General features: G+C 37.9%; 1 protein-coding gene across 2 annotated transcripts in view; it reads right to left on the bottom strand.

Annotated features, from left to right (window-relative positions):
* Positions 1–17,420, bottom strand: part of LOC128699303 (serine-arginine protein 55) — a 59,972-nt gene that overhangs the window by 22,830 nt on the left and 19,722 nt on the right. The window contains exons 3-8 of one of the 2 annotated variants that reach the window (XM_053791911.2): positions 10,971–11,041; positions 10,726–10,803; positions 9,996–10,068; positions 8,213–8,286; positions 1,288–1,476; positions 1,038–1,082 (exon numbers count right to left, since the gene is read on the bottom strand). In XM_053791911.2, coding sequence (XP_053647886.1) covers positions 1,038–1,082; positions 1,288–1,476; positions 8,213–8,286; positions 9,996–10,068; positions 10,726–10,803; positions 10,971–11,041 — 530 coding nt within the window. The remainder of the gene's footprint in view (positions 1–1,037; positions 1,083–1,287; positions 1,477–8,212; positions 8,287–9,995; positions 10,069–10,725; positions 10,804–10,970; positions 11,042–17,420) is intronic. The other variant, XM_053791912.2, reaches the window with a different exon arrangement.

Genomic DNA, 17,420 nt, shown 5'->3' with positions numbered 1-17,420 from the left:
TGGTAGTGATGGTGGTAGAGGGTGGTAGTGATGGTGGTAGAGGGTGGTAGTGATGGTGGTAGAGGGTGGTAGTGATGGTGGTAGTGATGGCAGTAGGAGGAGGTTGTAATGGTGGTAGAGGGTGCCTTCTTCAGTGATTCAGCAATTCTACTACTCCAAAGTTGTTGGAGTTATATAGGGCTACAGAAAACACCACTGCCTCAGCTGCAGCCTTGACCAACAATATGTACGGCCTATGCTCACAGTGGCCCTTATACACCCAACAGAACACCTGTTGTTACATACATAATGACTTGTTTTATTCATTCTAGAGTATAAATCATGTTTCTATGTTTTTAATATTGTTTATTATGTCACATTAGTTGAATTATGAGAGATAAATAAGCCGTAGAGTTGATATTAGCATCACATTCTCCAACAATGAACTCGCCTCCTTCTCCCCTCCACCAGGCCTGCCATACACCAACAAGTCTTTTTGATAAAGGCAAGTGTGATGTTAAACGTTCATTTATACATTTTATTAGTGCTTTATATTTATCGTTCTTTTCTGAATGTAAATCTATATTTAAGCTAGGGAAGTGACCCCTGATAAGGACTTGGTACCTAGAGTCCTTATGGAGGGAGACTCCCTTTCCAAACAATAACCTCTCTTCCCTCTCCCCTCCTCCCTGTCTTCCATCAACAACAGCCTTCAATAACGTTAAGTGTCATGTGTAATGGTCATTCTTTTGTGCATGTAAATCTATCTAAGGTAAAAAAAAAAAATTTTTTTTTTGATACCTCAGGGTGTCTGGAACGGATTAATTCCATTTACATTATTTCTTATGGGGAAAATACTTTCGGTTTTGGCCGATTTCAGTTTTGGCTGATGGCTCTGGAATGGATTATACACAAAAACTGAAGGTCCACTGTATAGTATTAATAGTAAAGTAGCAATAAAGCAGTCTAGTACAGTCACAGTCTAGTACTAAAGTAGTTTAGCAGTACAAGAGTACACAAAAAATTTGGAAGTCAATGAAATTAAAATGGCTACAAACCTTGAACGGGATCGACTGTGGGAACGTGTGCGGGAGCGCGACCTGCTGACAATGACTAATTAATACAAGTGAACATTACGAGTTACATAAAATCAACAAACATGTACCTAACACATGAAAACCAATAACATTATACATAAGAAGTACAAGACATCAGTTTGTTTATGCAAAAAATATATTTAACTTCAATAAAGCATTCATTTTGCTGAAATATCTAAAAATTCTAAAATTTATTAAGAGGAAGACAAACCTGGAACGTGAGCGTGAGCGTGAACGTGATCTTGATCGTGAGGATGACCTTGACCTCGACCTGCGAGATCTTCTAGAACTTCGGGACTTGGATTCGTCAACAAGCCGTATACGTCTTCCGTGTAATTCCTTACCATCTAATCTGTGCATAGCATTCTTCATGTCTGCATAAGTAGCAAATTCTACCACACTAGAAGAAAATATTTACATGTTATACTGAAATATTAATAATACACTGTATATTACATAAATATATTTTCCCTTCATTAACTGCAGTAGCCAGGTGAAATGTTCATAATATAAACATTCTTACAATCATGTACAGTACATTTTATTTAGATTTATGAATAAAGTTTCTGCTAATCAATTCTTCCAGCTTCATCAGTGATTATGGGGTATGTGCAATTATCCATTTATCCTATAATTTGGAATCATCATGACTCCAGTACATGTACATTTACACATTTACCTAATAATCTGTACAGCCTAATCTAGTACCAGTACCATCTGACTTGTGACCTGCTCGACATACGACCACTTGTACCTACAATCATACAACTGGCAGCAAAAATAAAAATAAATCACAACAACTGGTAAAAAAATAACATGCAATACGTACTATGTAAGTGCTTTTTCATAGCAAAGATTTGACATTATGCCCTACCCAGCATGTCAGCAATTTCTTAAGGTTCGACTTGCGTCCATTTTGACTTACGACCAGTTGGTCGGAACCAAGCTAAGCTGTAAGTCGGATGGTACTGTACTTGTACTGTATTACCACATTATCCACCATAAAAAAAATTTTTATACAGTATACAGTACTCAAACCCCCAAATCTGAGGACGAGGTATATTCTTAGGGGTCCTACAAATTCGAAATCTACGAACAACCCAAATTATATCTGCATAATCTTTTTTTTTTAAATTTGGGCCCATTTTGTATTTAGCACTTTCAAAAATTGCCCTAATCAGGTTAATACTAACTTTTATTATGATCAGGAAAGGGGGAGAGATTTGACCATGGGAATGTCAGTGTGTGTGGTGAATGCCAGCATACTACTGACCCTTTCCCAAAGTCAAATGGCATGAATGACTATGTACACACATTTGTTTAATAAATTCAGTATATATAAGCTTATCAACATGTATTAACATGGTCAGTGATGGGGGAATGTGATTGAATTGCTAACAGTAATTAATGACCAGTTTACAGGTTGATAAGGCTGTCACTCAATTCTGCATAGATGTTGCTAAACTTGAAAGTACAGTAGGGCCCCATTTATACGGCAGGTTAGGTTCCAGGCTACCACCGGAAAGCGAACATCGCCGGAAAGCAGAATGCCATTTTTTCCAGTTACAAATGCATACAAATGCCAGACAAATTTTCACTAACATATTACGCTAACAGTAGAACTAAGCATTAACAAACAAGAAGTCAATACACAGTACATTCATTACTCACCTTAAAATATTTGTAATCTTAATGTACGGAGAGACACGAGTACTACTTATTTGTAGGAAGTCAGGTGCAAGTAGTCCTGGCTCCCCATCCCAAACTTAATATTACGATATTTAAAGCAGCCCAGAGAGATAAAATGCACAGAGTACACTCAATATTTACTTTAATATATGTGTACAGTAGTCTTAATGTAGGATGAGAGTAGTATTTATTTGTTACGATGTCAGGTGTAGGTAGCTGGTAGATGTAGCTATGTAGTCCACCTGGCTACATAGCTACACCTACCTACATAGCTATGTTCTTTCAACACACCGGCCATATCCCACCAAGCCAGGGTGGCCCAAAAAGAAAAACTAAAGTTTTTCTTTTTAAATTTAGTAATTTATACAGAAGGGGTTACTAGCCCCTTGCTCCCGGCATTTTAGTCGCCCCTTACGACACGCATGGCTTACGGAGGAAGAATTCTGTTTCACTTCCCCATGGAGAATATAGCTATGAATATGATATTTAATACAGCCCAGAACTATATTATTACAATTGACATACCTTGTACACAGAGTTTAATCGTTTCTAGCAACTACCTTCAGATGCTATCTATTTCCTTTCTAGTTCTTGTTTATTTCCTATCTCTATGGGGAAGTGGAACAGAATTCTTCCTTCATAAGCCATACGTGTTGTAAGAGGCAACTAAAATGCTGGGAGCAAGGGGCTAGTAACCCCTTCTCCTGTACAAATTACTAAATTTAAAAAGAAAAACTTTAGTTTTTCTTCTTAAATTTAGTAATTTCGTTTTTCTTTTTGGGCCACCCTGCTTTGGTGGGATACGACCGGTTTGTTGAAAAAAAAAAAATACGTAAATAAAGCGAAAACTGTTAAGGGAAGTGACTGGGCCAAACACAGATTCATGCAGGTTTTTTCTGGTACTGGACCAGAGAAAACTGTTTTCCTTCCGTTTGGCTACCACATCTCACATTTATGTGAAATTTATTGTACTGTGGGTGTATCTACCATGTTTGTGTGTTATGTAACGTGTTTCTTATATAATTTTGAAAAAATAGATATGGATTAATGGAAATGTAATATTAACGTAATATACGACATTTGAGTCCAAAAGATTATTTTTATTAATATGGTATCTTCAAGAGTAGAGATACTTAGTGATTTTAATGTGTATACCTGCATGCCAGCACAGTGTTTAAGTATATTTAGGTACAGGTACACACAAGTATTATCATCAAAGTACATATATGTGTAGAAAGAGATTTGGTAATAAGCAATACATATTTTATGAAAAAGAGGATAAATAAATATACAAGGTATGATGTAGCACGTAATGAAAGTAGTTTATTAGATTATGTATTGGTGGATAAAAGGTTGATGGGTAGGCTCCAGGATGTACATGTTTATAGAGGAGCAACTGATATATCGGATCATTATTTAGTTGTAGCTACAGTTAGAGTAAGAGGTACATGGGAAAAGAGGAAGGTGGCAACAACAAGAGGGAGGTGAAAGTGTATAAACTAAGGGAGGAGGAAGTTCGGGCGAGATATAAGCGACTATTGGCAGAAATGTGGGCTAGTGCAAAGATGAGTAGTGGGGGGGTTGAAGAGGGTTGGAATAGTTTTAAAAATGCAGTATTAGAATGTGGGGCAGAAGTTTGTGGTTATAGGAGGGTGGAGGCAGGAGGAAAGAGGAGTGATTGGTGGAATGATGAAGTAAAGGGTGTGATAAAAGAAAAAGGTAGCTTATGAGAGGTTTTTACAAAGCAGAAGTGTTATAAGAAGAGCAGAGTATATGGAGAGTAAAAGAAAGGTAAAGAGTGGTGAGAGAGTGCAAAAGGAGAGCAGATGATAGAGTGGGAGAGGTACTGTCAAGAAATTTTAATGAAAATAAGAAAAAATTTTGGAGTGAGTTAAACAAGTTAAGAAAGCCTAGGGAAAGTATGGATTTGTCAGTTAAAAACAGAGTAGGGGAGTTAGTAGATGGGGAGATGGAGGTATTAGGTAGATGGCGAGAATAGTTTGAGGAACTTTTAAATGTTAAGGAAGAAACAGAGGCAGTAATTTCATGCACTGGTCAGGGAGGTATACCATCTTTTAGGAGTGAAGAAGAGCAGAATGTAATTGCTGATGAGCAAGGAGGCTTCAGAGTGGGTAGGGGATGTGTAGATCAAGTGTTTACATTGAAGCATATATGTGAACAGTATTTAGATAAAGGTAGGGAAGTTTTTATTGCATTTATGGATTTAGAAAAGGCATATGATAGAGTGGATAGAGGAGCAATGTGCCAGATGTTGCAAGTATATGGAATAGGTGGTAAGTTATTAAATGTTGTAAAGAGTTTTTATGAGGATAGTGAGGCTCAGGTTAGGGTGTGTAGAAGAGAGGGAGACTACTTCCCGGTAAAAGTAGGTCTTAGACAGGGATGTGTAATGTCACCATGGTTGTTTAATATATTTATAGATGGGGTTGTAAAGGAAGTAAATGCTAGGGTGTTCGGGAGAGGGGTGGGATTAAATTTTGGGGAATCAAATTCAAAATGGGAATTGACACAAGTTACTTTTTGCTGATGATATTGTGCTTATGGGAGATTCTAAAGAAAAATTGCAAAGGTTAGTGGATGAGTTTGGGAATGTGTGTAAAGGTAGAAAGTTGAAAGCGAACATAGAAAAGAGTAAGGTGATGAGGGTGTCAAATGATTTAGATAAAGAAAAATTGGGTATCAAATTGGGGAGAAGGAGTATGGAAGAAGTGAATGTTTTCAGATACTTGGAAGTTGACGTGTTGGCGGATGGATTTATGAAGGATGAGGTTAATCATAGAATTGATGAGGGAAAAAAGGCGAGTGGTGCATTGAGGTATACGTGGAGTCAAAAAACGTTATCTATGGAGGCAAAGAAGGGAATGTATGAAAGTATAGTAGTACCAACACTCTTATATGGGTGTGAAGCTTGGGTGGTAAATGCAGCAGCGAGGAGACGGTTGGAGGCAGTGGAGATGTCCTGTTTAAGGGCAATGTGTGTGGTGTAAATATTATGCAGAAAATTCGGAGTGTGGAAATTAGGAAAAGGTGTGGACTTAATAAAAGTATTAGTCAGAGGGCAGAAGAGGGGTGGTTGAGGTGGTTTGGTCATTTAGAGAGAATGGATCAAAGTAGAATGACATGGAAAGCATATAAATCTATAGGGGAAGGAAGGCGGGGTAGGGGTCGCCCTCGAAAGGGTTGGAGAGAGGGGGTAAAGGAGGTTTTGTGGGCAAGGGGCTTGGACTTCCAGCAAGCGTGCGTGAGCATGTTAGATAGGAGTGAATGGAGACGAATGGTACTTGGGACCTGACGATCTGCTGGAGTGTGAGCAGGGTAATATTTAGTAAGGGATTCAGGGTGGTAAATGCAGCAGCGAGGAGACGGTTGGAGGCAGTGGAGATGTCCTGTCTAAGGGCAATGTGTGGTGTAAATATTATGCAGAAAATTCGGAGTGTGGAAATTAGGAGAAGGTGTGGAGTTAATAAAAGCATTAGTCAGAGGGCAGAAGAGGGGTTGTTGAGGTGGTTTGGTCATTTAGAGAGAATGGATCAAAGTAGAATGACATGGAAAGCATATAAGTTTATAGGGGAAGGAAAGAGGGGTAGGGGGCGTCCTCGAAAGGGTTGGAAAGACGGGGTAAAGGAGGTTTTGTGGGCGAGGGGCTTGGACTTCCAGCAAGCGTGCATGAGCGTGTTAGATAGGAGTGAATGGAGACGAATGATACTTGGAACCTGACAATCTGTTGGAGTGTGAGCAGGGTAATATTTAGTGAAGGGATTCAGGGAAACCGGTTATTTTCATATAGTCGGACTTGAGTCCTGGAAATGGGAAGTACAATGCCTGCACTTTAAAGGAGGGGTTTGGGATATTGGCAGTTTGGAGGGATATGTTGTGCATCTTTATATGTATATGCTTCTAAACTGTTGTATTCTGAGCACCTCTGCAAAAGCAGTGATAATGTGTGCGTGTGATGAAAGTGTTGAATGATGATGAAAGTATTTTCTTTTTGGGGATTTTCTTTCTTTTTTGGGTCACCCTGCCTCGGTAGGAGACGGCCGACTTGTTGAGAGAAAAAAAAAAATAAAAAAAATAGAATATGCAATAACTTTAAAATACTTGAAATTTTGGCAAGTTTCCAGACATAATAGAGGTGTGTGCTCATGGCGAATGTAAACAAACAGGGTGGGGTGCGCTGTATTAGAAAGACGGGGTGCCGTATAATGAGCATTGGTTATAATTTGAAATATCTGTATTAGCTGAACACCTTAAGACGAAACGCCATAAAGCAGAGCCCTACTGTATCATGCCCCTTTTTTTTATTACATTAGTCTGTCAAAAAAGATGCAATTAGCACTTCTGCTACAAGACGGTTGAAAAATTGTAGCATATTTTCAATGAGAACACCATTACTCAGCATGGAATAAATTTAGGGAAAAATAAATAAAAGGCATTACATGAAAGTTAATAATCAATAATTTTATTAACAGTACTCATTCCCATGCTTTAATCACTTACTTCACTTGATTTAGCCGAAGACTGATGGTGTGAAAAGTAATTAAACGAGAAACTGAACAGATAATCTTGCGGAACTGCCATAACTTTGTTTGGTGTACGAAGGGCCATTGCAATATACATGGTTTATATACAATTTTTTTTATTACAACAGGAATCACAGCTCTAATTAAGAACTGTGACTAAATTAAGAAGTTTCCAGCATACCAGCCAATTCCCAGTTATTTCACAGCCTTTGCAACAAGAGGGCTAAAATGTGAGGATGATAAAAAACATATAAACTGAGAGGTATTCCAGACTCTCATATCTTTTGCTTCCTTCTATCTACATAATCAGGATTATAATAAGAGGAAACTGAGTATAGTTGATTGATAGTTAACATGATAGTTATATTCTTGAAAACAGCATGGAATAAAAAATAATGTACAATGAACTGAATAACACACCAGAAAAATAGGGTTACATTCTTTAGACCCCCACCCCACCCAAGAAAAATTTATCTCGAAACTATATACAAAAAAAAAAAAATGCTTGGTCATGGTTTAGGCTATCCCAATAATTGAAGCAGACCTAATTAAAATATATGAACATACCAGGTAAGAGGCACCCCTACCCTTCCCCTAGCCATGATACTGAAGGGTATAAACTACTATAAAAGGTTACCTATGCAAATGTTAATTTTGACTCTCCACTCCCACCCACCCAACTGCAAGTATTTTCTTAGCACACTGATCACCATCCATCAAGATTATTCCATGCATTCCACCCTCAAACCATTATTTCTACTAGTTGACTGTTTTGTTAGGCTTAAAGCCTATTAACTGAACTAATTTTTTTTAAGACTCCACTGTGAAAATTGGAATAAACACTGAAACCCAAAATAAAGAATCTCAAAACAGTCGTGTCTGAACATAAAACAAATCATAACTTACCCTTCATTTCTTCTGTATTTATGAGCATCTGCGTAAGTGACCTCGCCAGCTTGCCTCATAAAATCTTTAAGATCCTGCAGAAAAATGCAAAGAATTACACTTCAAAAGTTCACAACATGTGGTATATTAAAGCATAAAACATTAGTGGTTCCTTCTAAAATCATCTCCCTGACCATGGATATCCTCCAAGGTAGCCTAGAAGGGTAATGGTAGGACGAATACATCCACTGGATGCACTCTTAAGAAAAGATGGTTACCTTCACACTCAGGTCTCCTTAAAGGGAAACTGTATTATTGTTGATTTACTATCTCTGCCCATCAATGAGAACAAATTTATGTTAAGTTAATTTCTTTATAACATGAATTAGTGACAATAGACAAATTGGCAGAACATTATGAAGAAATGCATTGAATAAAGGCATAAGAAGAAACTATGAAATACGCGTATCAGGCATTTATGTTGTACCTTAATTATAAATATGGGCTTTATATATCTCCTATACCTCTAAGCCAAATAGTGTTGACCCCACTGAGCCTTTCAGACTTGACCTCAGCGGGCCCCTGCAGCGTGTTAACCTGGCCAGCCACTCAGGACAAGGTGACCGAAAGCCTGGGACGGAAGCCCCACTTCATGACACGCCTAGCACGGACCCTGCAAGTGGTCTGAGGGAGGGGAGGGAAGGCTGGGCAGCAGATGTCTCCGCTCCAGCCCAACGAGGTGTCCTCACACCCACGATACGTTGCAGGGAAAATGTGTCCCACGTCCTCGTTCCCAACTTTCGTCCATACGCTCCACCTGGGTCCTAGGTAGACCCAGTCCAGATGGTACCCTCGCCTCGCAAGACGAAACCCCACGTCTCGCCAGAACGACCGGCCCATTACGACGCTCCTTCGTCCTTGCTTGCGCGACCTTGCGCGTCCCTTCTCTCCCATGCCTCAAGCTATTTCTCCTGCCCTCTCTTACGGTGTCTTCAAAAAGACATCGGCAGAATGTTAGGGTCTGTTTTAACAATGAAACAGCAACTCTGCTACTTGCTACACTTTCAAGAACCATGAAGACAGGAAAGCCCATTTACTTGTTTCTATTTCCAAGGCATACTGTTAAATTTGCCCCCTAACCAAAATAAAACAGTTAATCCCCCTAATAAATGTGCCATCATAACTATTTCTTTCCATCCCAATACTTACCCTTCTTTATTCTAATCAGCTTTTGTTTTACTGACCAAGCCACCCTGTGATTTTTTTTTTTTTAGCTATTAAATAATCCTAAAATTACTTGCTACCTCAACTCACTGAAAAGTATCTCTCTTGCTTTCTATCAAGACTACAGAGGAGAGAAAAAAAGTATAACCTATTTCAAGAAGTCTATCAAGACCTGTATATAGAAATTATTTTTTTTTTTTTAAGATTACCCCCATAATGCTAAGTACTACATTAGATCTATTATGAAAAAAGAAAAAAAGGACAAGGACTCCCCACTAACGATAAGACTCCAAATAAGCTGATCTATCAGTTATCATTAATGTACATCCTGGTATAGACAAGTGCTGTACTTCATTCACGCACCACCAATAATCAAAATGTTAGTGTTCAGAGTGCGAGGAACGAGGTCATTTTGGATATATCACAACTTAATCCTATGAAAACAAAATGCAAAAAAGGGTAAGATTAAAACATTTGAATAAAAAACAAAAAGCACTTATGACAATTAACAGCTTAAGCATTGTATTTCATGAATTTCAATCAACATTAAGAATTAGCAATTATCAAGAATAATTCTTACCTGCCAAGAGACTCTGCTCGAGAGATTCTCAACTGTCAGACGGTAATCTGTTCGAGCAGCCATGCCAAAACGACTGAAATGAAATAGTGCTCATGTAGAGTGCCCTTAGTGAAGAGTATAAAATGGGTCCCTAAGCTGTAGGTACAGCACTAGAGACAAATGGTTAAAAAAAAAAAAAAAGTCGATAAATTGAGACAAGTGCAACACGTCTAATTTATAAAGTACAGCATAGTATTCAGAAGTTATGTTTTCACCTGAAGGAGAGTACAATAGCTTTTTCATTGGTTATTTGATAAAGGGAAAGGGAGTGAAGCATCAAAAGAATCAAAATACCCTCTTTGAAAGGTTTATGTTCAAGCTATTTGGGGAAGAGGCATGTTGAAACAGTACTTAGCACCTCCTAGAAATCCACGAGAGAATAAAAAAAAAAATTGAGCATACAAATGAAAGCCTATTTTATACCCATTGATGCACCTTGAAGTACAACAATGTTAATATTACAACTGTCTATGATATCAGTTGCCTATGTATACTTCACTTGCTTGAAACTCAACACTTCAAAACACACCAATGCACCCTAAATGATAAGTGTAACATTCACAGTTAAAAGTAAACTATATCAAACTTTCTATAATAGACCTCTTACCATGAAATTTTTCAGCCCTGAGACCTTAAACAATATCTGGAAATTTTAATCCATATTCCATCAATTTATAATAAAAATATTTACCTAGAATGAAATCCTCTTGGGGGTGGTGCTCGAGGCCAGCGCATTCGTGGAGCAGCACGAGCCTTTTCCACTGTTACTCTGTAAAATTAGTTTAAAAAATTATGCATACATATACGTATTACATTTTTAAAACTAGAGTCAAGGATAAAATATACCTTTGAAATACCATCTATTACTCTATATAAAACTACTGTACATACTAAGGGCAAATACAACTTCATCAACATAAAAATGCTTTTACTTACCTTCCACCAAGAAGCTCTTTACCATTCATCTCATAGACAGCATCATCTGCATCACGATCGTCATCAAACTCCTAAATAAAAAAAATACTGTATTTACAACATGCACATACACAAGCACAGAATGAAAGCAATTAAAGTTTAATTTCTGACTTGCATACAGTAGAACCTTGATTTTCGTTTGCCATGGTTTTTGTCGAATTCAGTTTTCGACGACTTTGTTTCGTCAAAATTTTGTCCCAGTTTTCATTCATCACCTCGGTTTTCGTCGAATTGACAATGGTCTGCCATACCAAAGGTGTCCACCCGCGCCCATACAAAGCATCCCACGCGTTCTGAATCAGTCTGGCTGTTTCTCGTCAGTGGAGGGTGGTACGGATGGTGGGAGAGGGTGGTAGTGGTTGTGATTGTGGTAGAGGGTGGTTGTGATTGTGGTAGAGGGTGGTAGTGATGGTGGTTGAGATAACCTTTTCTCCCTCTCCCCTCCTCGTCATCTTCCATATGCCATTGAGTCTTCAATAAAGGTAAAAGTGATGTTAAATGCTCATTTATCCATTTCATTAGTCCTTTATATTTCTCTTTTTTCTGTATGTAAAACTATAGTTATTCTCTAAAAAATGTATTTTTTTTTGTTAATACTTTTGGGTGTCTGGAATGGATTAATTGGATTTACATTATTTCTTATGAGAAACATTGCTTCAGTTTTCGTCAAATTTGGTTTTCGTCACACTTTCTGGAACGAATTATTGACAAAAACTGAGGTTCCACTGTATCTGATACTATCTTGCCCATCAAGGGCAAGATGCTACCTTGAGATTACAGTATGTTAAAACAAGTGGTAATCTAAATCGAGGTCTGAAACCAGCTGACAAGCCATCTTCACTTTCACCAGTCAACCCATACCATTTATGTTATGTTATTTATTTGTAAATGGTTTTATGCCTGTACTCGCCTATTTGTGGTTGCAGGGGTCGAGTCAACTCCTGGCCCCATATAAAAGATGCTTCATCCAAGCAGCACAGAGCATTTCATTCCAATGATTTCTTTACACCTAATAACCCTTTCAGGGCCAGAACCCCTGATCTGAGAATTGCTCAAAGGGTCAAAGAATTTAAAAACAAAAATTATTTTTTTTCTAATGAAACGAGATAATCTTTTTCCAAAGGTAATGAAACCGAAAGTACGAAATCTGATGGAAATCTTACGGATTTATGCTCTCTTAAAGTTGGTGGTCTTAGCATTATTTATGCATTAGCAATTACGCCCACTTTAATCCCTAGTTTCAGCCAATTCCATTGTTTCAAGCAACCAAACTCAGGTATTTTGCCAGTATTCCTTCTATCAACTGAGTACAAGAAACCACCCATTTACCTATTTTAACTACCCAATAAAGTAATGAGAAATTGGTAATTTGGAAAATTTCACACAAAATTAAAAAATTGCTAACTTAAAAATAGGGTCCAGAACAGTGTAGACATTCCTAGCACTAAAAAATAGAAAAAATTTCCTCTGTTCATTAGTTATGTCCCCAGGCCTCTCCTATATTGCACTTTTCTTTATTTGTGTATTCACACAAAAAAACAGAAGAATTACCGTTATGCATACTGAATTATTGTAATAATTGTATAAAATGACAGAATATTCCTGAACGTGTATCAGACTGACCAGTTATGAGCATACTGGACGAATGACATTACTTGGGAATATCAGCAAAAATCAAACATTTCTGCTACTTTGAGCTAAATTTCAAGTTACTATCAGTCCTGAAACCAAACAAAATTACCTTTATTCCTGTAATACACATTTCATTCTATCAAACAAGACAAAGAAACCGAGAATACAACCATAAAAACCATACAAAAATACAACGCAAAGTCAGTTTTAACCCTTTCAGGGTTTCTGATGTACTAGTACGGCTTATGCACCAGGGTTTTTGACATACTAGTACACCTAAATCCTAGCGCCCTCAAATCTAGCGAGAGAAAGCTGGTAGGCCTACATATGAAAGAATGGGTCTATGTAGTCAGTGTGTGCAGTATAAAAAAAATCCTGCAGCACAGTGCGTAATGAGAAAAAAAAAAATGAGCGTTTTTGGTTTAAAACAGCGACTTTGCACTGTATTTTCGTACGGTATTTATGATGGTATTCTAGTTTTCCTGGTCTCATTTTATAGAATGGAAGACATATTACAAAACCTGAGACGATTCTGATTGGTTTTACAATGAAAAGTACCTTGAAATTGAGCTCAAAGTAGCAGAAATCTTCGATTTTTGCCTAAGTTCAAAAGTAAACAACTCATGCTATGCATCCAATACACATCAACTGGTGAGTCTAATATTCTTTCACAAGTGCGCTGATATTATTTATACCATTTCTACACTAATATAGTAGTCTGCATAACAGAAAATCTTCTATTTTTTGAGAGAATAAAAATTCAAAGTGGAAAGCAAAAGAATGTAAGAGGGGCCTGGGGACGTGACTAATGAACAGAGGAAATGTTATTTTAGTGCCAGTAATGTCTTTCTTGTTTATTTTGGACCCTATTTGGAAATTGGCATCTTTTGAAATTCGTGTGAAACTGGCAAAATTGCTAAATTCTGACCACTTTATTGGATAGTTGAAATCGGTAAATGGGTGGTTTCTTGTACTCATTCAATAGAAAAAATGGAGTTCTAGCGAAATAGTTATGATTTTTGTCGACTAGTACACTGGAATTGGCCGAAAATAGGGCTCAAAAGGGCATAATTCCGTAAGTTTTCCATCAAATTTCATACTTTTGGTGTCATTATGATCGGGAAAAGATTCTCTATCTTTTCATAAGAATTTTTTTTTTTTTAATTTGTCAACCCTGAGAACAAGTCTGGGACAACGCAACGCTGGGACAGGGCCTGTCGACCCTGAAAGGGTTAAACCAAAAGCAGTCGCAGTTTTTTTTTCCCCATTATGCACTGTGTGCTACAGGATTTATTTTTATACGATGCACAATTACTGCATAGACCCATTCTCTCATATCTAGGCCCAAATTTACCACTCACAGCTTATCTTAAGAGAGCTGAACTCATCACGTAAAACAGCGGCACTGACCCATACTTCAAAGCAGTAGTACTATGGCACCTACCCTCAGAGAATTAACCCTTTCAGTTTTGGTCCCACTGTATTACAGCTTTGAAGCCAGTGTAGGTCCCATAGTATGACACCACGAGTTCAGCTCACTCATGAGCAGTGAGTCGTAAATTTGGGCCTAGATATGAGAGAATGGGTTGATGCAGTAAGTGTGCACCATATAAAAATAATCCTGCCTCACACAGTGCATAATTGGAAAAAAAAAAGAGGAGGGGGAGGGGTGTTTTTGGTTTAAACTAGACTGTGGTGTATTTTCAGATAGTTTGTATGGTTGTATTCATGGTTTCTTGGTCTTATTTGAAAGAGTGGAATATGAATTACAGAAATAGAGACGATTTTAATGGGTTACAGGACTGAAAGAAGCTGAAATTAAGCTCAAAGTAGCGGGAAGGTTCGATTTTTGCTGATATTCAAGAATAAATAAATCACTTCACTCGTCCAATACATGTCCAACTGGTCCACCTAATATGCATTCATGAATGTGCTGACATTCTTAAAATTACAGTAAAGCATAATACATAGTAAATCTCCTTGTTTTTTGTGAATAAAAATTCAAAATGAAATTCATGTGTAAAGCCTGGGCACGTAACTAGTGAACAGAAGAAATGTTATTTTAAATGCGAGGAATGCTCGCATTCTTTATTCTGAACCCTATTTTGAAATTAACGTTTTAAAATTTGTGTGTAACTGGCCAAATTGCCAATTTCTCATCACTTTACTGGGTAGTTATAATAATTCATTGGGCAGTTTCTTGTGATCAATCAATAAAATGGAAGACATACTAGCAAAATAGCTAAGAATTTGGTCTACTAGTATAATGTAATTGACCTAAAATAGGACTCAATAAGGGCAAAACTGCCAAAGCATAAATATCGCTGACACAGCAAAATTCACAAAAGCGTATTCCATCAATTTTCCATGTTGACACACAGGAGCTCCTCCTGCAGTTGGACCACAGTACACATTCAAGGTTTCCAAAGCTTTCCTGGGAAAGAGAGGGGCTCTTTCCATGTGTGCCTCTTCCAATACTTTTCAGAGAAAGGCTACAAGCACAATGCTTATCTTAGGAGACCTTCAACAATCCTCTAGACCTGTCCATCACAAAAGAGGGTCTAGAGTTATTTCGTTATTTCAGAAAAATATTCTCTACCATTTCATGAGAAAAAAAATGAAAATTCTTGGACAATGCAGACAAGTTTCAGATTAAAAGTCTGGACAGTGATAGGATTAAAAACAGAGTCCATAATAATCAATGTAGACATTCCTGGCACTGAAACATTTCCTATGTTCATTAGTCACGTCCCCAGAACATTCCTATATTAACCCTTTGACTGTCGCAACCCCCAATCTCCTGGCGTCGCAAAATATTTTGAAAAAAAAAAAAAAAAATCTTATGAAATGATAGAGAATCTTTTCCCGATGGTAATGACACCAAAAGTACAAAATGTGATGGGAAACTTACGGAATAACGCTCTCATGAAGTCAGCGACCTTGACGTTATTTATGAATCGGTGATTTTGCCCACTTTGAGCCCTATTTTCGGCTAGTTCCATCGTTCCAGTCGACCAAACTCATAGCTATTTCTTTAGAACTCCATTTGTTCTATCGATCGAATACAAGAAACTGCCCATTTACTGATTTCAACTACCAAATAAAGTGGTCAGAAATTGGCAAATTGGCCAATTACACGCATATTAAAAAAATGCCAATTTCAAAATAAGGTCCAGAATGAACAATGCAGACATTGGGGAATGTTTCTAGAAGTTCTACAGCCTGTGGAACTCTTTGAAACAGTGTCATGCACAGTGGTGTTTTACACTCCTCACAAACAAAACGAGTGTCTCTGCGTTGTGGGCGTTTTTTTTTTTTGTACATGCACAGACGTAACACCTCTTTCGAGCCTTTTTCTTGAAAGCAGTAGCAGGCAGTTGTATTAGGAAGTGATCACCATGCTTCAGATGAGAAGGTAGTTGATAATTTAGTGGGCGGTTTTCTATTGCAAGTGTTGCTCTTTGGTACTTGAATACTATTTGTCTGATGACAGACAGACAAAATTCGCCATTTGGTGATTTGTTTCTGGTCTTTATCTTGTACATATTATAAGCATTGAGCATGGAAATGTCCAGAAGATGGAAAAAGTTTTATGCACCACTTATAACTCTTGTGAACACAATCAGCAGACCCAGTCTGCATGTCACATTTATCCATTGAGTGCATATTGAATGTGTAATCAATCACAGCTGCAGGTTTTAGAATGGGTTCACTACTCTCTCTATGCTGCCTGCCAGTGTTTGTCATTTCTTTAGGGTGAACTAATGACAACAGTGTGACATCTCATTTGTCATGCCACCGAAATGCCATGATGTCATTGGCAGCTTGTTATTGAAAAGACTTCGATTCTGTTCGAAGGAAGACTTTCTTTCAAGCAGTACATACCAAGCAAGAGGAAACGCTTTGGTATAAAGTTGTTTGTGCTTTGTGATTGCTACAGTGGTCTTGTATTGGACATTACTGTGTACACGAAGTTATACATTGCAAAATACCAGGAAGTTATTGGGCATCTCTGGTGATGTGGTTAGAACAATGATAGAACCATACCTTGGTAAGGGGCATATATTATATACTGATAACTGGTACACAAGCCCCTCACTCAGTGATTTTTTGCGAGTGAACATGACAGATGTGTGTGGCGCAGTGCGTGCAAATCGTAAACATATGCCCAGGTTTGATGCTGGCACTCGTAGAGGTGAGGTGCAGGCGTTTGCTGCCAATGACATCATGGCATTTCGGTGGCATGACAAATGAGATGTCACACTGTTGTCATTAGTTCACCCTAAAGAAATGACAAACACTGGCAGGCAGCATAGAGAGAGCAGTGAACCCATTCTAAAACCTGCAGCTGTGATTGATTACACATTCAATATGCACTCAATGGATAAATGTGACATGCAGACTGGGTCTGCTGATTGTGTTCACAAGAGTTATAAGTAGTGCATAAAACTTTTTCCATCTTCTGGACATTTCCATGCTCAATGCTTATAATATGTACAAGATAAAGACCAGAAACAAATCACCAAATGGCGAATTTTGTCTGTCTGTCATCAGACAAATAGTATTCAAGTACCAAAGAGCAACACTTGCAATAGAAAACCGCCCACTAAATTATCAACTACCTTCTCATCTGAAGCATGGTGATTACTTCCTAATACAACTGCCTGCTACTGCTTTCAAGAAAAAGGCTCGAAAGAGGTGTTACGTCTGTGCATGTACAAAAAAAAAAAACGCCCACAACGCAGAGACACTCGTTTTGTTTGTGAGGAGTGTAAAACA

The sequence above is a fragment of the Cherax quadricarinatus genome, chromosome 61 (assembly GCF_038502225.1).
Source record: "Cherax quadricarinatus isolate ZL_2023a chromosome 61, ASM3850222v1, whole genome shotgun sequence".
In the NCBI taxonomy this organism is placed as follows: Eukaryota; Metazoa; Arthropoda; class Malacostraca; order Decapoda; family Parastacidae; genus Cherax; species Cherax quadricarinatus.
The sequence above is the reverse complement of the archived record's forward strand: the minus strand, read 5'-3'. Positions and strand labels throughout refer to the sequence as shown.